The sequence below is a fragment of the Drosophila subpulchrella genome, chromosome 3L (genome assembly GCF_014743375.2).
Source record: "Drosophila subpulchrella strain 33 F10 #4 breed RU33 chromosome 3L, RU_Dsub_v1.1 Primary Assembly, whole genome shotgun sequence".
Lineage (NCBI taxonomy): Eukaryota > Metazoa > Arthropoda > Insecta > Diptera > Drosophilidae > Drosophila > Drosophila subpulchrella.
Genome location: NC_050612.1, coordinates 11850590 through 11876245, shown reverse-complemented (window position 1 = coordinate 11876245; position 25656 = coordinate 11850590). Strand labels below are relative to the sequence as shown.

At 44.0% G+C, this 25656-nt stretch overlaps 2 protein-coding genes across 4 annotated transcripts; one reads left to right on the top strand and one right to left on the bottom strand.

Moving 5' to 3' along the window:
- The first annotated feature begins 814 nt into the window (after positions 1–814).
- Positions 815–15081, top strand: LOC119552815. 3 transcript variants are annotated; one of them, XM_037862661.1, is made up of 8 exons: positions 815–1912; positions 10324–12223; positions 12284–12590; positions 12657–12954; positions 13015–13224; positions 13284–13455; positions 13918–14139; positions 14197–15081. In XM_037862661.1, the coding sequence occupies exons 2-8, from the start codon at positions 10343–10345 to the stop codon at positions 14425–14427; spliced, it is 3321 nt and encodes a 1106-aa protein (XP_037718589.1). In that variant the 5' UTR covers positions 815–1912; positions 10324–10342; the 3' UTR covers positions 14428–15081. The 3 variants fall into 3 exon arrangements, with proteins under 3 accessions (XP_037718589.1, XP_037718590.1, XP_037718588.1); XM_037862662.1 differs by having other exon boundaries at positions 816–1912; positions 12284–12593; positions 13918–14124; positions 14197–15080; XM_037862660.1 differs by having other exon boundaries at positions 816–1912; positions 12284–12593; positions 14197–15079.
- On the bottom strand, positions 15067–24960 carry LOC119552816 (protein melted). Its single transcript, XM_037862663.1, has 10 exons — positions 24174–24960; positions 18888–19043; positions 18577–18828; positions 17685–18489; positions 16872–17626; positions 16571–16808; positions 16298–16467; positions 16107–16235; positions 15715–15996; positions 15067–15661 (listed from the first exon to the last, which is right to left on the bottom strand). Exons 2-10 carry the CDS (start codon positions 18990–18992, stop codon positions 15404–15406), a joined length of 2994 nt encoding a protein of 997 aa, XP_037718591.1. The 5' UTR covers positions 18993–19043; positions 24174–24960; the 3' UTR covers positions 15067–15403.
- Positions 24961–25656: the final 696 nt, after the last annotated feature.

The window sequence follows — 25656 nt, the reverse complement described above, 5'->3', positions numbered from 1 at the left end:
AATGCTTTGTTTTTAATCATTTGTATTTATATAAATATATTGTCATTTTTTTGTTATGAAATATTTTTTTTCGTGGACTGGTGTAATACGACTTGTCACATGATAAAAAAGTTTTATTTATAATGTCGCATTAAATGTAATCTTAAATACATTATCTCAACTAAAACAAAATTTATTTGCAAAAATATATAAGATTGTTTACAAGAATATCAAAAAATTTATAAATCATAGAATAATGTTATATTTTAATGTATAAGTATAATAATATTTCATAATTATAAAGCATTTCATGAAAATGTATTAAAATATATTATTTATTAATTTAACAAAGTTTTGTTACTTAGACCTAGGCTAATACGAATAATTTGACGTATAAGATAGCGTATAAGACGGGACCATATATAATCAGACATTTTTCTGGTATTTTTGAAACCGGGTTTGAAAATTGCCCGCCAACAGGACGCTCACTTACCAAAAACCAGTTTCTTGTTGTTTCTACACCAAGTTTAATTTAAATTTGAGTGTGTATAGCTTCATTATCTGAATAAATTGCGATATCACCTTTTCGCAAATGTAATATAAATACCAAGTTTGAATAACCACTAAGAGATACTTTTTTCAGCAGGCAGATACATTTAACAGCGGGTGAGAGTTAACAGTGAGATATACCAGACAGTTAACAGCTTGAGAGAGAATGCCCGATTTGGTATTTTTTCGTTAGATTTCTTTGGTTTCTCTAAAGATTCAAAAATCTATATAAGCAACCAGCACCCAGTTCTCTCTGTAATTTTTCGAGAGAGCGCTGCAGCGCGCGCTGTTTTCGGTTCCTATTAAAGATACTTTTTAAGAAACATCTATATATCTTTAAAGCCTGCGGAGTTGCGGCATTTGAACCAACATATTTCAATCGAACAGAAAAGGAAATCGTCGTGTTAGTGTGTTTATTCGTCTTTTGCAAATCAACAGAAATATGGATACTTAAAAGAAGTATAATTATGTATATTCTTATTAAGTGAATATATTTATCGATTTAATTATTATTTAAACTTGTTGTTTTTCGCGAGTGGGCGCGTTTCCTTACCCAGCCGCTTTTCGATTTTCGTTTTTCCGACTTTCCTGCGCGCGGAACGGGTTTTCCACTGAAGCCTTGCGGTCTTTTAGCTCTCCAAGCTGCAAAACAAGGCTGAAAAACTAAATTAAAACGACAGACTGGCATTTGCGGCAAATTAATCGATGTTGCGGCATGGACTTTTAATTCGCAGATTCATCATCGATTTTTCCTTTTGAGCTTAGCTGCAGTGCGCTAGTGTTGTGTATATGTGTGTGTATGTGCAAGTCCTGGCAATACAAGTAAACCGTTGGGTTAGGTAAACGGAACAACAAAAGGAAGTGAACAAAGAGAGAGGGGACGAACGGCAGAAAAGGACGATTTCGAGTTCTTGAGTGATCACTGTTGCAGCTGTCACGAAAAAGAGCCTGCGTGTGTGTGTGCGTGTGGGAGAGAGTGGGAACAAGAACACCGGTGATAATTTCTCTCCCTCTTTCGCCGTGTTTGTGCATTCAATTTGCACAAAATTGAAGCGACTCGCTAAATTCGCAAATTTCCGTCCGCGAATTGCCATCCATTATTTTGCACTCCCCCCAAGAGAGCGAGCGCAATAATAGAATTATCAGGCAGCGTTGGAAAATAACAAAACCGAAAAGAGAATGCCCTGGGAGGCCGTAATGCCGCGACCCTCTGACATTTTCATCGTCGCCCACCAAAGGAACAACAACTGAGCAGCAGAAACAACAACTCGACAAACAAACAAACAAACAAACAAACAAAACAGCGAACGAGCGAATCAACGAACAAAACTCCAGCAGCCTCAACCGCTGGCACAGTTTTCCTCCTTTAACTCCAACTCCGTGGGTGAGTAACTACAGTAGAACACCACTAAGACGGGCATTTATAGGCTACAGTTCAAAATCGAACTCCATACTGTATTACAAATCCTTGAAATGCCTTACAAAAATTTAAAAGGTTTAAAGATCCTTCATTTTAAATAGTTTTGGTTCTAAAAAAATATTTTTAGCCTTTGATAATCATCATCACCTTTGTAAAATAAGAATATCATATTTTGTTATCATGTTGTGATAACAGAATTTTTTTTACTTAAAGAATTATCGTTTCTACATCCTTTATTATTACAAAATCTCTGTATCAAGGAATATTACGAATATTTTTGTATAAGTCCTGAGGAGCATTGAACTCATCCCGAATTGCTTATAATCCAGATGGTAGTCCTTCTTATTGAGTCCCCACCGTAAGTCTTTGGCGGGTAGAAAGTGGTTATCGAATATGAGCTGCGTCTTAAGTTGAAACCACATCGTCGGTTGGTTGAGGGGGTGGTTGTGGTGGGTCAGAGGTGGCAAGCCTCATGTCTTGGCGTCGTGTGGCTTTGGTTTTTAGCTGAAATTAAAAAGGTCAGGACCGACCCGTCTTGGGGCTACCGGACTTTGTATCCTAGCCACGTCGCCCGATTCATTATGCAGCGTTAACTTTGTATGTATATGCTTGTGGCAAGCGATGAATATAATTTCAGTTGCATGACTTCGGCGATAATCGATTTTGAAGCGACGGAGCAATCAGGAAGAGTGCAATTTAATGTCAGTCCGTCATTCAGTCAGTCAGTCAAACAGTCACAACTTGACACACTGCAAAAAGTTATGCTGCGAAATGGGGGCCCAACTTGACGTGTTCGCGTTTGAGATACAACAAAAAAATTCAGCAAAAATCGAATGAGTTTCCTTTTTCTTACGAGTAATGATAGCCATTACACTTTTTATGAACCGGAATTTGGTTTAAAGATTATAATCTTTAGTTAAATCGAGTCGTTGTTTTGTGACATTTAAAGTACTATTTATATCACAGAGTAAGTCTCTCTGGTTTTATTTTTTCTGGTGTATTCCGGCCTATTTAAGTGGCGTTTACCATATTCATAAGTCTCGATTGATGGAGCAGCGGACATTGCAACCGTTACTCCATAATGCGACAATTTGTTACTTGGAGTGGGGGAGGGGTTGGTATAATGGAGAGTGAGTTCAGGAAAACGCTAATTAAGCTTCAATTAATGCAGTTTCCGCTGAGAGTCGTAAGAAACAAGCCTCCGTTCTTGTGCTTTCCTCGCACATCGTGTGACACATTTCGCTTTCCCACACGCCTTTCGTCCGATCGACTTATCAGCACCTTCCAGTTTTAGCACTCTTACCACTTTGGCTTCCCCACTCCCTCAAGATAAGCAGTGCATTTCCAGCGTATTTCCCCTGATAGCCGGCATTTAAATGTCCGATTAGCGGGTCTCCCAATAACAATGGAATTAATTTATGATAAACAAGTTTTTAAAGTGTGCGATATTTAGCAGCTCTCTGATTCGAGCCTGTTTTTTTTTAGCAACATTCCCTCTGCCCCTTTGAAACTTGTCCAAATTTTGCATTGTTTATAATCAGTAACGGGGGACTCAGATACGAACACATGTCTGGGTGGTTTTCAAGGTCAGTTGAATGGCCAGATTTGCTACGTTTTTGATTTGGCAACCCTTGAAACACGATAAACGAGGGCAAACGGAGCAGAATTCAGGCTGCAGCCTCATCTCGTCTTACCTCAGACAATGGGCATTCGGTTATTGCGTTTCAGAGGGTTCTGCCTTGGAGAACGGTTCTGGAACCCTGCCTGGAACCTTGCCATAGCTCTCGAGACTCGCGTTGACAATGAGCGAGGCTCTCAGGCGAGACTTTCAGGCGTCTCCAGATGCTTTTCACTCGCTTTGTCTGTGCCGCTTTCGGCATTTTGTGCACTGCGAGAAAATATTTAAAATGTAACATATTGTTAAGATTCTAGGTATAGTCATAGTATAGTAAAACAACAAAATGTCATTAATGCATTCATTTTTATAACAAAGAGGGAAACGCTTATCTACCTGACATTTTTGTATCCAAAAATATATTGTTATCATATCGGGAATTTATCTTAATGATAGAAACAAATATTATTATCGGGGGATTTTCTGAAAAGGCTAAGAATAAAAGGGAAAACTTATACATATATACTACAGAAATGTGGCTTAAATTGATTGTTTTTAAGGATTCTATTCTTTTAATTATGAAACTAGAATATCTTTCAGTTATACAGCAGGTTTGAAATTATTTCACTGTGTTGCTGCCTCGGTTTTATAGATTGCCTCCAGTCAAGCTCAACTCTGAGCGGTGCTGGTCAATGGTCAAGACCGCCTCCCCCCACCTCCCGTTAGCAGTTTTTCCCCACTTTTGGCGGCGGAGAGTGTCGTGTGGCGCATGCCGCTGAAAAACTCCTCGGACCGTGAAGTACACCACTCATTGTTTTTACTCGCATTGGTATGAAAACTATGTGTATTATGGCATGTCGTAAAGAGCCATTTTCTTGATATCCAAATTGTTAAGAGACCAAGTTGCCATAGGCCAAGTATCCGCACATTGCGATGGAGATCGGACCGCAGCCGCAATCCCGACTTTCTCCGCCATATGACAAATAATTTTAGTTGTTGGCGTAATTGCCAACGCAATGAGTTGTTAATTAAGCCGGAGAGTTTCACAAGGAGAGCGCTGCAGCGGCGAGTGGGATAATGGCTAAGAGAAGTACTAGTCACCATCACCATTTCATTTCATTCCGGTCTACGCCGGTCTATTCCGGTTCGCATTCGGACCAGGCCAACGCACGATATTCCGCCCTCAGCAGTTCCGCACATCTCAAAAACAAATCAAGTGCGGCACATTTGTCACAAAAGACTCCATTGGCGGAGTACATTTCAATCGCTGGCTGCCTAATAAAAGATATTTATAGAATGGCGGGAAACATGATTAATGCGGTCTTTCCATTGCAAAAAGAGTTTCGAGATATGAAGACTCCTGATATAAATGGTATGTTCTTGGAACTAATATGGTATGTACATATTTCTGAAGACCATGAAAATATGGTTATCCCCTCGAGAATTAAAAATAAAAGTAATGTGGTATATTAGATTTGAAAAAGGATTCATGTTACTTTCGGTTTTCAACATATATATTTTTGTAGTCCAGTGAAATCCTCAGAATGTGAAGCATTTTCAAGCTCTTGGGAGTTGCCTACTTTTCACTATTGCCCAATCTGCTTTTCAAAAAAACTTTCCAGTAAATGCAAAGCGAAACTTTTGCGTGCCGTTGCCGTTGACTGAGAAGCCGCCAAAAATTGTTTATAGTTTACGGCACTGAACAAAACAACAAAAATAAAAGCAACATCGGCGTCTAAATCAACAACAACACACACCAGAGGCAAACGTTAAAAACTTCAAAAGCGATGAGCGATCCAGTCGGCCGCTTCTTCCTGCAACGCCGACTACTCGTATTATTGTTGCCCAATATCAGATCCAATGCCCAATCCCCAATCCCCAATGCCTAGTGAGCCCGTTCCCGTTACCCAATATTCCCGATCCCCAAAAGCTATGTTCGTGATAGCCAGCTGCCACCGCTATAAGGCCCAGCCACGCCCCTCCCGTCCCCAGGTTTTTATACCCCGCCTCTTTTCGGTTTTCAGTTCTTGTTTCTTTGATACCCCAAACACTCGCACAGTCTAGCGGGAGTTAGCCCCAAAAACAAATTGAAACTGTTTTGAACAAAAAAATAAAGAAAAGCAAAGCCGCGAAGCAGAGACAGGGGAATCGGCTAAAAATTAGAAAATCATGCTTACAATTTTCTGGTCCGCTCTGTGTGCATAATGCGCGATAAGTCGGCAGGTGCAATACGGAACGAAAACACCAAAATATAGGCGAAGCCAGATAGAGGGAAAGAACCCGGAAGAGTCGGAAAGTTCTTCGACTTCCCCCACTGCCCACTGTCATGACTCCTGCCCCTTCTCCGAATAATAAACTCTGCACTGTGAAAAAATATTTATGTACAATCTATAAATTAATTTTAGGTAGCATAAAAATAGTGATATTCTAGGAACATGTATCCCTTTGAGGGTTCCTTTTCAAAAAGCTTTTTAAAATCTTTCTATCTTTTTAAAGTGATTAAAAAAATTTTTTTTCTAGTTGTATTTCATAAGGTTTTTTAAAGATTCAATTGTAGACTAAGAACGTGATGATATTTATTAAAAGGATATCTTAATCAACTTCAAAAAGATACGATATCTCCTGAATTTTGTATAGGGGAAATGATCTTTCAATCAATCAAAATTTGATATAAGGAATAAAGTATTCCATTTGAAGAAACAATGAATTAATAAAATGTATGAAATCTTAGAACCACAATAAATTCATTCTGTCAAATAGTATTTATATTGGGCTTTAGGAACATATTTTTTTTCGTTTTAAAAACACTGACTTTTGTACTAGAAGTTTTAAAATATTTTAATCTCTGTGTGCGAAGTTTTGAATTGACGTTCGTCCCCCAGACGAAAACTGTGCGCACAACTTGCAACTGCAACTCATTATAACTGAGACGGGGAACGGAGGGGATGGTGTTTGGTTGAGGGGTGTGGTGGGGCGAGGGGATGAGGGACTTGGCTGTGCAGCAGATGCGGGCTGCAACTAAAAAAGGGGGTGTGGTGTGGTGTGCACCGACCGGGGGCAACTCGATTGTAATTCGCGGCACAAATGTTTCACTTCATTTGAGTTTCGTGGATCGCTGGCAGCACAGGAAGTCCTTTGACAAACAACAAAACGGTTTTCGGGGAGTGGACCCACTTCTCCGGGGCGTGGCAATTGCCCACGCACGACCACCTGTTCGACAGTTACAAAGAACGTGGGTATCCCATAACACCCGGTTCCATATCAATTAACCATCGCCAGAACTAACTCCCTCCCAAAGAGAAGCCCTGCCAATTGAGTTCTACGAGCTGCAAGTATCTGGGATTTGAGTTCCAGCAAATGGGCATTGAAAAAGGGGTTCCGCTAATCCCCTGCCCCAATCTGCGACACAAAATAAATTGCTGTAGATACCCACTGTATGGGGAAATAAATTGTTTTCAATGCAACTGCCACAACAGACGGAATAAAACGAGAGGAGAAATTTATGCAAATGAACGTTCGTATTTCCCCTTTTCAATTTGAAAAAAAAACTACGGAACATATGGCGCAGAATCACTGACCAAGGAACTGCGATGGCATAAATAATCATATGCATATGCAGGCAGTGCGTTTCGGGAAAATATGACAAAATAGTTGATTATTAATTACATCTATTATAATATTTTTTAAGAATAACAATCATTTATAAAAATTAATAGGTTTAATTTTGGTATAACGTTTTGAGGTACCTACCAAAAGAATATACAATACCAATTCAACATGGTTTTATAGTCTCATAACGCACTGTTTATGCAGATTCTGTTCTGAATTGTCATGCGATTTGGAGTACATATACTCATATATCTTTTTGTATGGAAATGCATAATTGAGGAACAAATTGCTGAGCGGTTCCCAGAAATCAGCTTGACCGCAGTTGTAGATGCGATAAGCCACTGAATTCTGCAGATCTCGAAATTCCGCTTTCAATTTTAGTCTGCTGAGAAATACCACTAAAAAAAGGAGCTATGGAAAAAGCTACACTACCTGCTATGCAGTTTCTTAATCCAGCTTATCTTAACGAGCCCAAACTCTCACCCAGGAGTGGGTTGTTAAATCAGCGAAATCGTTGAGATTAGGCCTGCTTCTTGTTCAATGAATGGATGCTAATCCGAGATGAATGGAGGATGTCTGCGAGATGGCGGGATTGGTGTGTGACCGTTGACAGTCACCACCAAACGCATCAGAGACATCAAACGCCGCAATTAATGCCGAGCGAAGCGTTAAGCGCAGCACTTGTGGCACTTGCATCTCTTGCAACTTTTCCCATTTCCCATTTTCCATTTCCCCCCCACACAACCCGGCTAAGTGCAATTAACTTGGCAAAGTCAGCGACATCACGACGTCGCTGGTGCCTTTGCCTTTGGTATATATTCTTGCTCTGCCGAGCGCCTTAATCGAATTAGTGGGCCCCTCCGAGAGGAATACTTTGCCCATTGATTGGAGTTAATGTGCCGTGACGAAATCGCCCTCGAGGGTTTCTATTCTCCGCGCAGTGTGGGCTTGTATGTATTTATAAAGCTTTCGCCTTGAACTATAATTCGCCAAAACATTGTTGCATCTTGCAACATTATGGAGATAAAAATATGACTCAAAGTTATAAAAATGAAAGTGTTTATCTACATTTCGGTTTGTGTGTTCCGTTGCAGACACATTAATATACAAATCTAACATGGTGGAAATCCAAAATATATTTTTTTCTGTGCACAAATTCCGCGTCAGTTCCGGTTTATTCACACAATTCCGCCAAGCGCCTTGGCACCGACATAGTGACGATCTCGACTTCGATAAGGCTTTAGCCTCAGCTTCAGAAACGTGTTTTTGCTGGCATCTCGGCAGACTTGCATCTTTCACTGCCAGGGCCATGGCTTTTCAATCGATTTGTGGATTAGCGGCGACAACTTCATTCCCAGTCCCCGTTCCCGTTCCCAATCCCAATCCCGACTTCCCATCCTATTCCCTTCTCCGCCTGGTGCTCAATGTGTATCCAGTAGATACTTTGTGTGTATCTCTGTGTGGACATGTGACTGTTTATGGCTTCGCTTCGCCTCTCTTAGCACCCTACTGGGGGGCCAGTGAGGAGGCTCTTGGAGTCTTCCCATCAGCGCTCTCGAGTGGTCTTCATTTGGGGGACTGCCTTGTCTGGATGCCTAGATGGCATAGGAAAACGAGCCAAGCCGGCTGTAACGTCTCTTTAAAGTCAACTCGAGCATGGCCCGAGTGGCGGGCACGACTTGAGACAGCCTTTAACATATCGTAAACAAGGTCGTTTGCAGGATCTTTCATTCTGGCTTTAGAGAAATTGAAAAAGCAGAAACAGGTAGAGGGGAGGATGAAGGGCATTCCTTGCCAAACCGGTTGGCAATTGGCCAAGTCTGTACGGTAATTCGCTTCAAATAAATTTCCAATTTGCTGGAAACTGGAGCAACTTCATTAAGATCTCCCTTCGCACTCACCGCCACCGTGATGAAATCGTCAAAATTTGCCCAAATCTCTGGGAGATCGCATAACAAACATGACGCTAATGACGTGTGTCTAACCGGGACTGTAATGTAAAGCCAAAAAAGCTTGAAATGTATAGCAACCTACAAATTTCAAGTGGTGAAACCATAATACCCTTATGAATGAAAATGTACCGAAATTGTTAAAAGCTTGCTACCTATACTAACTCTACGAAATTATTAAAAGAGTGCGATATTTATATTAACATTTTGCTCAATTTTTTTATAATGGCTATTATTTTTATAACCGCATATGAAATTTGATTGTACACTTTTACTTAGCACCATTCTCACCTCCGAAATTAAAAAGCCACTTTCAATTAGCGCCAACATCTATGACCCGGTCTTTATGAATCTCAATGTGAGTCAACTAGATGGCTATGATAGAGTGCGAACTCGTGGTACAACAATGCGGCATGCCAAATTGGATGCGAATTTGGAAAGTGCCGCAATGATGGCCCAAAGCTGTCTGCGAGGTGGGTCAACGTGCCACAGCCACCTAAATGTGCTGTGTGTGCTGGCAACCTCAAGCATATTTCGCCGATGACGACCCCACGAGACAATGCTCCTCATATTTTATTTGCGACAGACCCAGGCGATGGCCCACTTCGCTAACACGTCGCCAGGTGCACATTTCGTGTCGTGTCAGTCTCCTGTAAACTAGTTCAAGTCAATCACAGCCTGGGGGCCACCCGTTTTGTCCTGGTCACGATGCATCCCCCAGTCCGTGAGTCCATCGTCCATCTGTTCCTGTTGCGTGCCGGGCAACTTGACCGAAAAAATGAATTGTACTCGAAATCCTATTTTTGCATTCGAGAAAAGGTCGGTGGCATGCAACTTGTTTGTGTCGCATGCCGAGAGAATGGGAGCGGGAAATGGGGAATGTAATCGGTGCGAAATGCCAGCATCCCAAAAATACGCTTCCCGAAATGTGGGTCGCCCCAAGTGAATCACTGCACAGAGGAAAATAGTTGGAGGAAAATAAAGATTTATAACTTTAAATTACAAACCAGTAGGTGTCTTTCACCGAACTAACAGTCTATGCTGGAAAAATAGATACAATAAAAAGTTAAAAAACTTTAAAGACGAAACTCTTATTATATTTCAATGATTGAAAATATTTAAAATTAATATGTAAACACAATTTTAAGTACAAGTGCTCTGACTAACAATTCCCTTTCTTTTCTCTTTTATTATTTTCTCAGTGGACTAGAGTGCCCGGCCATGTCCGCCACTCTCTTCGAGATGGCATCGCAACCGGAGGAACAGCCGCAAGTGGTCTGCCTGGAGGAGCAGCTGGTTGTGGGCATGAGCAGCCTGGAGCTGAGTGAGTCGGTGGTGACCCCCAGCAATTGCGATGGCAGCGACAGTGGGCTGGATGTGGCCAGTTGTTGCCACTCCCGAGTCACCTTGCAACGTGGACTGAGCAGCACCAGTGGCGGCTACACCAGCAGCAATGGCCTGGAGGAGATCTACGACAGCTGCGAGCTGAAGGTGACCACGGTGCCACAGGCGCCCAGTGAAACGGGCAGTGAAAAGACATCGCCTCCCAGGAGAACGGGTTCCGTGAAGAAGAAAGTGGCCATGTTTGAGCCGGAGCCAACGGGAACCCCTGCCAAGGATCAGCTGCGTGGCAGAGTGGCCAACCTAAAGAGAGCGGAAAGCCTGCCCAGAAACAGTTTGGCCCCGGCAGCACCGGCCACTCCCTCAACGCCCAGGGACAAGTCACGCCTGTCGACCTCCTCCTCCTTTCGAGTGCCCAGTTCCACGGTCACGCCCACTTCGACCCGCCTGGCACGCCCCCAGAAACCGGATACCCTCCCCAATGCCCTGAATCGAGCGCAGTCTGTCCAGCGGCTCTCGCAGGTGCAGAGAACTCCCTCCTTGAGTCGCGCCAGGACCCCGGGAACTCCCTCAGACGATGGTCGCTGGCCGGCGAATCGAGGAGCAGCTCGTCGTGGAATGTCAGTGACCCCGGAGGTGACGGCAAATCGAATGCGGGGAAGTCCCGCACCTGGAGGAACTCTCCCACGTCGCCGGAAACAGCAGTCTGTGGAGGATCTCACTGGGGGGCGCCTGTCCAGGAGCAACTCCATCAGCCGGGCCGCTATCGTTGATGCCCGCATGACCTCCTCGGTGATGGTGGTGCCCACGAGTCGCAGAAACCTGGCGCCGGCCACAGCCAAGGTCAACTCCCTAAGGAGACCTCAGACAGCGACTCCCAGGACACGAATCTATCACGAGACCGCCGTGCAAACGGCCCTGACCAGTGAGGATTTGGAGCAGGTCCTGGGCGGCGGTCTACTGCAAACTCGTGCCCTAGACGCCGTAGAGCAGCGCCATCAAAGCACCCAAGCGGAACCCGACCAGAGGGACTTTGAGCTGGAGCAACTGCGTCAGGAGGTGCGCCAGCTGAGCGCAAAACTGCAGCGGGAGCGGGAGGAGAAGCTGGCCATGCAGCAGGAGCTGCACCTGAACACGGAGCGGGTGATGGGCATGCTGGAGCTGGCCCGGGTGGTAAGTGCCAGTGCGGGAACACCCACCTCGGAGGACAGTGGCGATGGCAGTGGCCACGACAGCCTGCTCATGCTGGAGTCCCAGATCCAGATCAGTGGCCATGAGCTCTTCGAGCGCCAGCAGGAGATCGGCCAGCTGAGGGCCATGTGCCGAGCCCTGCAGCAGGAGATGAGGAGATCCCTGGCCACGCAGCAGCTGCTGATCCAGGAGAAGGCTGCCATCGAATTGGAGTCCAGTGAGCTGCAGGATTTCCTGCAGCACGAGAAGGCCGCCCAGTGCGATGCTCTGCGGGATCTGGAGGCGGACTATCAGGCAGTTAAGTCGCAACTGGCCAATCGCGAGGAGGAGGCGAAGGTCCTGCGGGATGAGTGCCGACATCTGGTGAGGCTCAATGAGCAGCGGCGCCAGGAGAACCGCCTGCTGCAGACCAAGTTCAGCGCCCTGGAGAACAAGTCAAGGGAGCTGATCCACCAGCAGAATGCCTCGGTGGCTGGAGCATCCACTGCCCTCTCGGGACTGCACTCCCGATTGGATGGTCTAGTGGAGCAGCTGGTCTACTCCTACAGTATTTCCGAGCAGGACTTGGAGGTGGGTTTTATCTAATATATATTATTCCTAAGCTTTTCCTAATACATTTTGTTTGTCCAGGACATTCGCTTCCAGGCGGAATCGGAGCAGGTTCAGAACGGCCAGCGACCCAATGGCCTGGACCTGCCCATCTGTCCTGCAGCCCCTGGCGATGCCATCCACACCCTGGTCCTGGCCAGTGATGGCTCCTTATCCCCGCAGCGCAACCAGTCCTTCATTGCCGCTGTCATCGGTGCCATTCGCCAGGCCACCACCCATTCCGGGAAGAGATTGTCCCTCCGTCAGGCGGGAAAGAGGAATGGAGTGGGTTCGGGATCAGCTCAAGTAGTTACCACAGGCACTACCAGTCATGAGCCCCAAGGAAATGGTGGTACTGTTGTTATAAGTAATATAGAAACTTTGAAATTAATAGCATTTTCATGATCTTTTTTAGACGATTCGGATTCTACGGAAATGCTAGACTCCGAAACGGAACCCTGTCTGCTGATGATGGACAACGTGTTGGAGGATGTGGTTCACCCGGATTCGCATTCGCACAACATGGTTTCCTCCTGCACGGGGATGATCTCCCAGATAGAGCTGCCCACGGAGCTGATCAGTCAATGTAGCCATCAGAACAATCTAAATGGGGGAACAGGAGGCGATGACTCCCTGCAGCAGTTGTCTCAGGCCATCACCAATCGCCAGCAAATGGAGCTGCATATGCACAAGATCAACGGCATGCCCATGAAGTGAGTTATTAAAAGGGATTCCTTATAATATATATATATATAACCATTATTCCATTTCAGTCCCCGCGATCAGTGCAACACGGAGGAGCTGAGTTGCCATGACTCTCTGGCGGAGCTGGCGGAATTGCCTTCTCTCATGGAATATAGCACCGCACAGGCTGTGGTGGACCAGGTGATCGAGGTGGACACCCTGGTGACCAAATTGCTCAAGGTTTTGAGACTGGTTCAGCTGGACAACGACAACTGCATACAGCAATTGATAGTTGATAAGTGAGTTTACATAAGATCTCTGATTAATTGAAAACTTATTAACAAATGATCTGTTATAGGAACAAACTGCAGCAGCACAAGGAGGACATGCTGGAGAAACTAAAAGACTTGGAGGACGTCAACCTGAAGCTGCAGGACGATCTCATGGACGCCACCCAGGAGCTGATGATCAAGGGCAGTGATCTTGGTGGCGCCAAGGCCGAAATGCAGCGCCATCGCAACGAGATCGACGTAAGGTTTTAGATTTGATCGCCGCCACTGAGCTTTTTGTGGACTTTTGCGTTGCGCCTCCTTCGAAGACATTTCTATATATCGTTTTACGTTTACGTTCAGATATATTCTCATATGTTGTACACCCATCTCGATCGCGATCTTACTTTATTTGATTGATTTAGTTTAGTTGTAGTCTTAATTTTGAATAAATTACCTGGCTTATTTATATACTTGAGTTGTGCTGCTGTAGTCGTAGTTGTTGATCGATCGATCCTTCGATATAATTTGTTTCACCTTATTTCAATCATCATCACCTCAATCATCAAACGACCGTCATCAAACGACATCTCGATGGTACGACAGTCGCAAATCAAGTTCAAAAGTGCACTATTTCGTTTAAAATGAGTCTCCAAACTAATGTAACCACGCTACTGCTTCTCCACCATCTCCACCTGCACTTCATCTGATAATCCTGACCAGCGTCTCAACGAGGACATCTGCACGCTGAGCACCTTATGCAGCAGCTACAAAAAGCTGTCGCCCACCACGGAGTTCCCGCCCATGCGCCTGCTCTCACCCAACCAGGATTCCGACCAGGGAGATGTCCTGGGAATCCTGAATCTGCTCAAAATGTGGCAGGCAGGTGGGCAGCTGAAGGATCCTCGAGTTAGGGGATACCTCGAAATGGTCAGTGGCAGCCAGGTGAGATGATACATCAATGTATGCCATACTTTTAATCCTATTACCCATGCTCTCCAGGTCCAAAAACCACATCAGGATAACAACAATGTGGAACGCCTTAGGATCTATGCCAATCAACTGGAGCACGTGTACCGCATCCTGGACGACGGATTGCCCATGGAACTGCATCCTCCGCTCCAGCAACTGCGACAGGACATAGAGGTGGTCAGGACGAATGCCAACTGGACGCGGCTGCTCGAAACTAATGAAACGGATCACAATGCCAATGGCGATGTGTCCACGCCTTGAATTGTGTCAAAAACTGTTGTTAATTGTCTAGTTAACTTTTAGATCTTGAGCGTTGTTTACTTTTACGTAGTTAGTTAAAAATGTTTGCGTCCAATTCTATGCGAAACAGCAGATGTAGATGTTTTAACCACGTCCAAAAGATATAATATTTTATACAAATCATTCCATTCCATAAAGCAACTAGACTTCTTTAAGCCACTAGTAATACATTTCAGTTGGTTTCTGCATTTAGCTTATATAGCCTACCCTGCAGCATTTAAAATTTCTATGCTGCATACTTTTTGTCTTCAATTTCGATGGGTTAACATGTATTCGGTCCCCAAGTATTATGAAAATGTATGGAAATAACTATACAGTTAAGTTAAACTTTGTTGAGCAGCACCTCAAATTGAAAAGCTCCATCATGCCACATATGTTGAGAAATTTTAGAGCCAATCACAAAGCAGATTTAGAATAGATTTTGCTTATGAGAAAACGCCACTGATATCCCTCGAGATATGGCTCACCTCCAATTCCTTGCCGCATTGCCAAAATTAAGATTGCAGCTACAATTTGCCATTCAGTCATTAGTGGGAGGTGAAATAGGGGGGTTGGTGAAAGTCAAACCCCGTGTACTGAGAAATAACTAAAGCATTCGAGTTCGAAAGCAAGCTGTTTGTTTAATACACGTACAATAAATAAGCATAAACTAATACATATGTATAAAAATCAACTATAAATGAAAAAAACAATTTCGCAAAATTTTTGAAATCCCTTGAAATGGTAAGTACACGCTAGATAAGTCTATGGGCATAGGCCTAAGGTATATATATATATAAAGATATATAATGGTATATTGTATATATATGGTGTGTATATATAGATCGCCGATCCTTTGTCTGTTTGTCTTTTGTGTGTTGCCGTTGCTCTGTCTTTACATTTACAAATAATCTCACATTGGGGTTGATTTGGGATGGCATCGCATCCTAGAAGAGTCCTAGAAGGAGGGCTTGCTGCTGCCCATGCTGCGGGCGGGCAAGCTATTCGTTTTGGCCGTGGGATTGTCCCGGGCCTGCGAGTGGGCCACCACGATGCTGAGGCACTGCACCCACTCCTCGGCATTCTTGCCGTCCTTGGGCTTGAGTATTAGTGTCTGGTCGGCGGTGAAGATCTCGAAGGCCTTGGGAATGTTGCGGGCTCCCCGCGACACCTTCACCGATCGTATCTGGTTCACATCGATGCTCTCCCCACCGCTCTGGAATATTTTGGAATTTAGTAATTCTTGGATCAAATGTAGTATATACTCACAGATCCCTTGCAGGACAAATGGGCTCCGGACAGAGTGAAGTATCGCGTTCGCCAGCGCCTGAAAAGTCGCCACTTGCCCTTCTTCTCCTTCAGCTGACCCTCTATCATGGGCTGATTACTGCCGTTCAGGAAGCCCACTGCCTTATCCGGATGGTTGCACAGGAAGCAGCCCCACTGGTACTCCAACTCGTTGCAGTTCGGGTTGGACTTGTCCGTCTTGGAGACCTCAAACACGTCCAGAAAGCCCGAGTGACGCAACTCATTCACCAAAATCTCGCGGTCCTGAAAAAGAATTAACAAATTTTGTTTATTAAAAAAAATTGCATAGCCTTTAAATATATACATAATAATTTTTCAAGATCCTATACTTTTCTTCAAAAATAAAAACCCACCTTGACCTGAGGAAACTGGCTGGTGACCAATTCAGTGAAGCTGCGGTTTTCGCACTTGAGTATCTGCCAGATATTCTTGAGATTGCTAATGCCAGACTCACGCGTGCTCAGCACGCACTTTTCCTTTACCTAAAATATTAAAAATATGGTTACAAAAAATGTTATTCAGCTCTAAAATCCGGAGCACCCACAAAATGCCGCACTTGAAAGTCCAGGAACATCATATGTATCCAGGTCTTGGGGTTCCGTGTTCGCATCGTGAAGCAAGTTTTGGAATACAGGCAATGGGGTCCTCGAATCTGACAGGCGAAGTGCAGTTTGGCCACCTTTTTGGTCCGACGTTCTGCGAATTCATTGGAAACTGTGTGATGTGTTTGTGTGTGGGGTGTTTGAGTGTTTTTATGTGGGGGATGGATAGGGGAGAGGAGTTAGAGATTGAGGGAAAAGGATCTTCAAGGACTTACCCTCGATGCTGCACCGTGTAGGCGGCGGCAGGTGCTGCGATACCTCGTCCATATAAGACTTGATCGAATTAAAGTTCTTCTCGCAGAATTGCTGGACGGGATCTCGCATGATCTGGTATGGCTCGAAGGTGCTCATCCGTTGGTCCATCACACTGTTGGCGTTCAGCAAGGTCCTGCTGGTATTATCGCTGCGCCGAGGGGCCACATTGGTGGTGGGTCCCGAGACAACCACTTCGCTCTGGAATTTGAGTTTCTTATACGTTATAAACATTCTTTAGATTTTTACAAGGTATATCCTTACGTTTCCGTTGACAGGCAGCTTCATCACCGACTTGGCGTGGCCATTGCTGGAGGATTGGGGCAGCGCTGGCGAGGCATGGTGCACGGATACCGCATTCTGTGTCTGCGCCGGCTGCAAACTGGCCGCCGTCGAGGACTGTGGTATGGAGATCGAGCCCACCGACTGATTCAGTGCATCCGTGCTGTACTTCATCAGCACCGTGCTCGAGTTGAGCAGCGTGGAGGGTCCCTGGGAGTGGGGTCGCACCTTTGAGGGCGAAGTGGTCACAGTCACTCCGCCGGAGGTCACGGGTATGCCATGTCGGTTGTGTCCAGTGATGACCACATTGTTGCTTAGGGGAGGCACTGGTGTCACGGGCGGATTGCTGAAGGCACTGGGTGTCTTCGGTGTGGCACCCGATTGCACTACCACATTCCCATTGGAACTACCTCCTGGTTGCTGGTTAATCTGTGAGTTGCTCAGCCGGGTCATGCTCTTGTGGAGTCCTCCCACCGATCCACTGGCCACATTCAACCGGGTCACACTCCGGTGCGTGTTGCTGGCAGGATGCAGGCGACCCGTGCTCCGGGAATCCCCCAGTTTCACCCGCCGCGTATAGCCCGCATGCTGGGGAGTGGGCGTGGCAGCGGACACGGGCGTGGAGGTGGCAATGGGCGCTGAAACGGAGGCGGGGGGTGCTGTGGGCGTGGCACTGGCATTGGCTACGCTGGCCGGCTGGATGATAGCGGTATTGATGGAGGGAGCGGCAATGGGAGCTATAAGATATATTTCAATTGATTAATAACTAATTAATACCCTCATAATGTATCTTACCTGGCTTTAAAGGCGGACTGGGACTGGTGCTGTTCAAGCTAACAATGGTGATACCACCGGAGGTCTTGTTTCCCAAGGCACTTCCCACCACATCCTGTTGAGAGCTGAGGGCAGCGTTCTTCTGCCTCACACAGGCCAGGACCTTGTCGGTGAATAAAACCGGATAGGCGGAGCATAGGCGAGTGGCCTCCTGCTGCAGGAGTGCCTGGGTGGGCAGGTGCTCCAGGACAAAGTCCAGGGCCTGCTGGGCCGTCTCCTTGCTCCCGATTCCAGCAGTTGTCATAATCTGGGCACAAAGTGGAATGGTTCCCGGATTCGTCTTGGCCGCCAGTTGCAATTGCTCGAAGTGATCGAGGAGAAGATTGGGTGAGTGCTGTGAAAGCTTCAGCAAGATCTGCATGGTGATGTTAGAGGTGTCGCTGTCGAGCAGGAAGCCACATAGCTGTGGAACGCACGATTCCAGCACTTCCGGCGACTTCTGCACAATGAGTAGGTACAACTGAAACACCGCCATCCTCTCCTGGGGATCACACTGCGGCAGCAGGGGCATCAGAAGTGGGGCATGTGGCGTCACCGCCTCTGGAGCCACCTCGTACACCTGCGAAAGCACTCGGAGGAGACCATAGTTCCCGGACAGGATCGACTCCATGACGGAATCCGTATGGGGACTCAGCAGGCAGGCGTGATCGATGGCCGCCAGCGATATGTAACTGGCCAGATTCCTTGACAGCTCACGATTTCCTTTCGGAAGGAACTGCACGGCGACGGGTAGGGCTATTTTCATCAGTTCTTTTTTGTCATAGTTCTGAAGGTTAAAGAAAATTATATTAATAAAATATATATAATCTACCTAATTTATAATAAAGAATTTTAAGAGAAATCTTTATCTTACCAGAAAAATGCTAGAGATGATATCGGCGGCAATCTTGGCGTGGGGTGGCTCTTCCTTGGTGGTTCCCGAGGGTTGGAGGTTCCACAGCAGGCAGGTCTTCAGAAGATCCACCAGAGCAGCACAGTACCGCTCCGCAGTGCGCGTTTCACGGATGCAAGAGAGCACCCGAGTCACACAGATCTCCACCACGCTCTGGTCATTGTTGTTCTTCACATAGTCCGCATGCGAGATGATGGGACTAATCTCGGAGAGCTTATATGAAAATACTACAATTAAATTCGATTTGAAGATAATAATAAGGGATAACCTACCACCTCCGTGATATCGTCTACAATATCTGCATCCGGCACGGAGAAAAGATCTCCGGCTCGGGAGAGATCGCGCTTGGCAAGCACTTTGTTGAAGAGTTCGTGCATCTTAAAGAATTCTCCCAATCAGGTATGTTTAATTTTCATCATCTGGGGCAGCTAAAAATGTCAAACGAGATATTTCATTGAAAAAATATATTTTTATTTTATTTATAATAATAAATTTGCTTGCTAAAATCTATAACAGCAGAAATCACACCCCATTGGAATGCATGGAACTACTTATATCATCTGAGAATTAGTCGGGTGTATTTGTTTATTTTAGTCTCTGCATTTTTTCACTGCCATGTTTGGAATTGGCCCATTGCCAAAGTTCAGGCGCCTCTGGCAGCCACTTTTTTATCTTATCGCCGGGCAGTTGCAAATGCGAACTAGTCCGCTTGTAGAGTTCCAGAGCGGTTCTATTCTCGGGTTCCCCGAAAGTGCATATATATAGTTATATAAATATAGATATTCCGCGGACACTAAATACTTGTTGCATTGCCTCGATGCTTATCTTAGAAACTCTCGGCGAGATGCCCTTGCACAGACTGTGATGGTGTTTATATAAAAGTACTTGACAATAGACTTTGAGGTACCAGAAATCCACGCGAATTACGATTCGCCATAACACCTATCTTTATGACACTCGAATATGGGTCGAATATCTTTATGGAACCTTCAAATAATTGGCAATGAGCGCAGGCTTTGGCCCACATTAATTGCCCAGGCTAGTTTGTTTACCCAAGAATCTGCACCGTATGGCCAGCCAACAATTCCGCGAAATGATTCTGTTCTTCTCTGTTTTCCGTGGGGTTTCCCGTGTTTGTGTTTACCCACTTGCACTTGGCCGCTTGTATGTACCGCTGATAGCCCGGTAAATTCTTGGCCAACTTGCAGTCGACTTCTTTGGACATTCGTGGAATGCAGCGGGCAACAGGGTCTTTTGATTAGATGCGCAAAATTCCGGCAAGGGATTAGCCGCGACTTAGCGGATCAACCGGGGAATTTGCTGGCTGGCCAAATGAGTGGGCGCCAAAAAGCTGGCAGAAAAGTCATTTCCCGCTGCTGTCGCACCATCAAGGAAGCAGACGCCAACGCCAACGCCCGGGTTATTAAATTTTCAAATAAAAACCAAAACCAAAACCAAGAGTTGCATAATCCACAGAGGCAAGAGGCAAGAGGCAGCGGCTCTGCACGCGAATTGCAGACGGTTTGGTTTGGCTTTGGGCTGGGGCTTGGGCTTGTGTTCGGGCCTCTCCACAGGCGGACAAGCGGACAAGCGGACTGACGGACGGACTAACCGACGGACTAACCGACGGACAAACCGACGGACAGACATTTGCTTCCTGGAAACCGGGACAGAAGACTGAAGACAGCGACTGGGCTGCTGTGGTTGTTGTTATTTATGGCTCATTCGCGCTCAGGTTGCAGCACCAACAACAAACAGAAAAACTGGTTAAAAAATAAATAAAGAAGCAGCAACAAGTCGCAGCAGCAGCAGCAGCAACTTTGAGCGCCCGAGAGAAAATTAAAAGAGAAATAGAAACACACATATGAACGGGCAGGGGTACGGTTAGGGGTACGGGTACGGGTTCGGGTATAAGTAATGGATGATGGCGTTGGCTAAAACATAAACCGAAACCGGTGCGGCAGGTTAATACACACGAAGCCCCGGGCCCGAGTTCAGAGAAGAGGGGCAGTTACGGGGGTCTTGGGGGCTCCGTGGTCTCCAGATTTCGGAGACAGAGTGGAAACAAAGGCTGTGCCAAAATTCAAAGACCCATAACTCTCCGCTTAGATTCTATTTGCATTGCTCCACAAAATGGCAGAGTTCAGAAATGGAATAAACACAGCCACTAAATATATCAGTTCGTTAAGCCTCTTTATTACAGTCCAACTTCTTTGACTCAAACAAGGTTTTGGGGTCTATAATTAGTATGACATTTTAACATTACACACTTGGTGACTCAACAATATATTTTCATCAAAATAGCTCGAATATTAGTCTTATACAAATCACAAAATATAAATATTTCAAGTCAATACAACTGGCCTTTTCAAATCTTTAAAAAAAATTCCTTAAAAAATGTTCTAAAGGTTTTCTTCTTTCCCAAAAAAGATTTGAAATTACTAAACTAAATTATTACTATCAAAGGAAATGGGGTAATAGAAATATAAAATCTATTCCGAGAATTAGAAATACACAAAACTATCCTAAATATTTTAAAGAACAATTTGTTAGAAAGACAAAACACTTTTTAAGCCCGGGTTTATGAAATGTGTAATACCTGATGATGCAAACCTGCCTAATATTCTGAGAGTGAGCAAGATATGCACGCATTTTGTAGATCTTGAACGTGACAAGATCGCTGTTCGATTTACAGAAGTCTGTCTGTGTTTCATAAGAGCGTGCGAATGACTCAATTTCGCGATGGAGACAGAGCCGAGATGCTTCGCTATGAGTAACCCTACCTGTTGGCCAGGGCTGGACCAACCGACCAAGTGGCAAGGCCTCCAAGTCTCCTTGTTGGGCGCTTCCGCGAACCGGGCGGCCGGCTCACATAACCGTCACACTGGACGTATACGTATTCTGATCCAGCGGACATTCCGCTTTTCCGAAGCCGAGTAGCATTGCGTGCTTGGCAAGTGTTTGGTTCTTGTTTGTGCATTCCATTGTCATACCTGGCTAAGGTGCCCGGAGGAGGAGCGTCAAGTGTCTCGGCAGCCAGCCACTGGCAGCTTGCAACCTGCAACCTGCAACTTGCAACTTGCGACTGCAATTACACGTCGGTTCAAAGTCTGCCCGGCGGCGGAGGGAAAGGAGTTTTTGGCGGCGGGCAGTCGCAAAACATAACTAGTATTAGTCGCTGATGGAAAACTCGTTTTCCACTCACCACCTCTAACAATCCGTTTCTGTTTCTGTTTCTGTTTCTGCCTACCCTACGCATGCGCAGACAGTCATTGTAACATTGGGTGACTTGGATGGCTCCGATTGATAATATATTGGTCTGGAGCCTGAAATCTGGGTTGCAGATGTCATTGCTAGTTATAATTAGGGTTAAAGGTGGGGTAATCGATATTGCAAGACAACGATCTAAACTTCAATCAGGGGTATACGAAAGGTAATGGGAATAAGACAGCTCTAACATCTTATTCTCGATATCATGCTTTTTTCAAAAAATCAACAAAAGAATTTAAATACAATGAAAATTGCCAATCAATCATCAACGTTCTTAGCCAATTCTTTGAGTGCATTGCATCACCAGTTAAATTATGTTATCTACCCCACTGAAAGCCAAAAACTACCTACATGTACGAATTAGCAAAAAATGAATAACTTATTCGTCCCGCTTCCCGCCTTGCCAGTATTTGGGGACTGCGAAAAGTAAAGACAACATCAACACGGTAATCCGATCCAGAGACGAGGTGCTTCGGGGACAGGAGTGCGGGTATGTTGAAAAATGAGCGGCGCGTGAAACTTATTAATGAAAAGGCCGCGAACGAAGAAATTGCTGCGAATTAGCACAACAACAAGAGGCTCACATGAAAATATATACAAATACCACCACTACTATGGTGTACCATTTGTTTTTGGCAGTTCTTAATGGGTTTTGCGAAGCCTGCGATTCTGCCAATTCTCTAGGGTTGCTACCTGGTTGGCCTTTTACCTGCACAACTGGTGAAATAACAAATATCTTGTTTTGAAATAAATATATATTCTGAAAGATATCTTTGAAGTCAACGGAAATTTCCATGGTCTATACGTGTATTTCATATGCATTTCAATGAGATATCAATTTATAGAATTAAAAAAACATATTATATCATTTTTTAAATGACGGTTTGTTATTATGACCAATTTATCCTACCCTTTGAACATTGAGAAAATCAAGCCTTGATGTCTTAAGTATTTAAAGAAATTCAAGATAATTTAAAATTTAAAGTTACAATCTCATTACATATCCCTATATGGTTTTTCGACAGGATTTTGATCGGAATAATGTGAAATACATCTCATCGATTGTATCTACACAGAGAAAATAAAATACCAAAACTGGTCATCAATCGGGTATTTTTGCATATCAATTTTGATCCCTTATGTTGCCATATCATATTCATATTTTCGAACATATGAAATTGATATTTTCGAACATGTCAATTTGGTATTTTTCATACCAGATTGATATGCGCACATATCAAAGCTGTGACCAAATTGTGGTATTTTTTAATATCCAACTGATATGCTTTCATATCAAACTGATATGCTTTCATATCAAACTGATATACTTTCATATCAGATTGATATGTTTGTAATATTAATATTAATCAGTTTTGTTTTTACTTTTTTGCATCTTATAAACAAAAAAAATTTTGAAAACCCATAAGATCGCTGTAAATATTTATTTTTTATATATTTCGGATTAATTATAAAAATAAATCCAGGACTCAGCAATAAATGACCGATAACGCTGTACTCGGATGCCTCCTGTAGCTTTGCAGCAGCGCCAGGAAGACCTTCTTCTGTCCTCGATAGAAGTTTCCCAGCGAAGTGGTGGACGCCAACTTGCCCAGTTCGGCATCTTGGCCAGCCATTTGACTTTGAGTAGTGCAGTCTGTGTTGTCAGCCACCGAAAAGCACGTTATAGTGTCCAAGAAATAAATATATTAGAGTTAGACAAACATCAAATAAGTACAATTGAAAATGAGATACTTACCATTTGCAAATAAAATAAATAACATATGTAAATGTTTTACTTTGTACATTTTCACTTTTCGTCAAATATTAGAGAGACCGCGGAAATTCTGTCAAAAAATATCTTTAGTACCATACTAAATACCATTAATACACAAAAAATACGAAAGCACAGTCATACTTTTTTTTCGAAGACTTTTCGATGTTACGTTTGATATGAAAAACATATCAAATTAATACGAATTTATATTAATATAATGCAAAATCATATCAATTAGAAATGTTGATATGAATCCGTATCATGTTGATATGAATTCGTATCAATTTGATATGTAAAAGGTGATATGTGAAAATTGAGGAGACAATATCAAACGGGTATTGTTCCGTTTTTTTCTCTGTGTAATGGCTACTTTATCATATTCATTTGAAAACCATAACTAAAAATGTAATGGATTAAAACTGAAATCCAATCAATCGCCCCCGAGATACATAATTCAAATTGTATCTTTGAGGCTGAAATTTGAATGCGGCAACGGTGAATGGGCGAAACTCACCGGATTGCATCTGTGGCTGCTGGCAGACAGCTGGTCATATCAGTATCGCCTCGGTTCGGGTAACTGGAACTGGTCGAGGGCGAAGTCGGAGTCGTGGTCGGAGTTAAGCCCGATCTGGCGCTCTCTTTGTCTGCGGTTCCTGCTCTCCGGATCTCTCTGTATCTGTATCTCTCCTGCAGCAGCAACAAAAACAAAAACACTTGAAAAGGTAAAAAAGGTAGACAACGTTTATGGTTGTTGTTGTTGCTGTTGCTGTTGCCGCTTTTGTTGTTGCTGGTTTTGCTGTTGTGTTGTGTTTTTTTTTTATGGCTGCTACTTTTGTTAACTTTGGGTGTAGTTCAATATTAATTTAATTGTTGCTGCTGTTGCCGATAAAGCACAAAATTCAGAATTGTCGTTGGCGTTATTTATTTTTTACGGCCGTGCTTTGTTGCCGCGCCAGCGCATTGCTTTTTATGCAAATTTTCGCATTTCGTGTATATGTTTAAAGATTTCTGTTTTAAATTTTGTTTTCTGTTTTTGCATATTATTATTATATTTTTTTTAACTTATGTGCGCTGCTGTTGCCGTTGACTGTTGTTTCAGCCACAATGCCTGATTTCTTTGTATTTTTGCTAATCACATTTTGTTAACACACACACACACTCGCACACACGTAGGCAGGCGCACGCACACACTCAAAAGGCAAGAGAGTGTGGGCGAGGGGGGCGCAGTGAGAGGGGGGGCTTCGGCGGAGTGACGAGCGCGCTGGCCAAGCGAACGCGTTTGGGCCCGATTGAAGACTGAACCGAATCCGAAACTAAAACTGAGCGCAATGGAATGGCAAGGCAAAAGCAGAGGCAAAAGCAAAGGCCCAATTGTCAGACTGGCCGACACCGACTGGTTGTTGTTGTTGCTGCTCTTGGCTCTTGCCTGTTTGTTTTGCACGATCGCTCGCTCTCTCCGGCGCTCTCTCTGCGGCGGCCAAGTTCTCACCGGCTCTCCATCGGTCTACCTTTTTTGCCTCACTCTTTGCTACCGTTTCTCAGAACAGGTGTATCGGTTCTATGGGCACCTGCGAGGTCTTAAGATTATTTAAGCAAAAGTCAGGGCCTTTAAGGGATATAAAATATTTAAAAGGATGCCTAAAAGAAGACTGTGGAAATTTTTAAACTTTCGGTTTTAAAATATATAGCATACATCTTGGCGTCTTCCATACAATTTCTATTTTAGCCACGAAAAAAACATTATTTTCGTAACAACATAACTATATACATATGTAACTGCTTAGAAAGTTGTAAAAAACATAGCCCTGCTAATATTCTTTAAACAAGTCGACACAGACTGGATTGTCATTATTAAATCACAACTTGCATGAAAAATAATAAACTAATATGTACATTTATATAATAATGTTAAAACCAGTTAAACATTTGTAAAAGAAATATAACAAATTCAAACTGTATTAAATAAAAGTAAAAAAATTCTAATTAACTGTCATTTT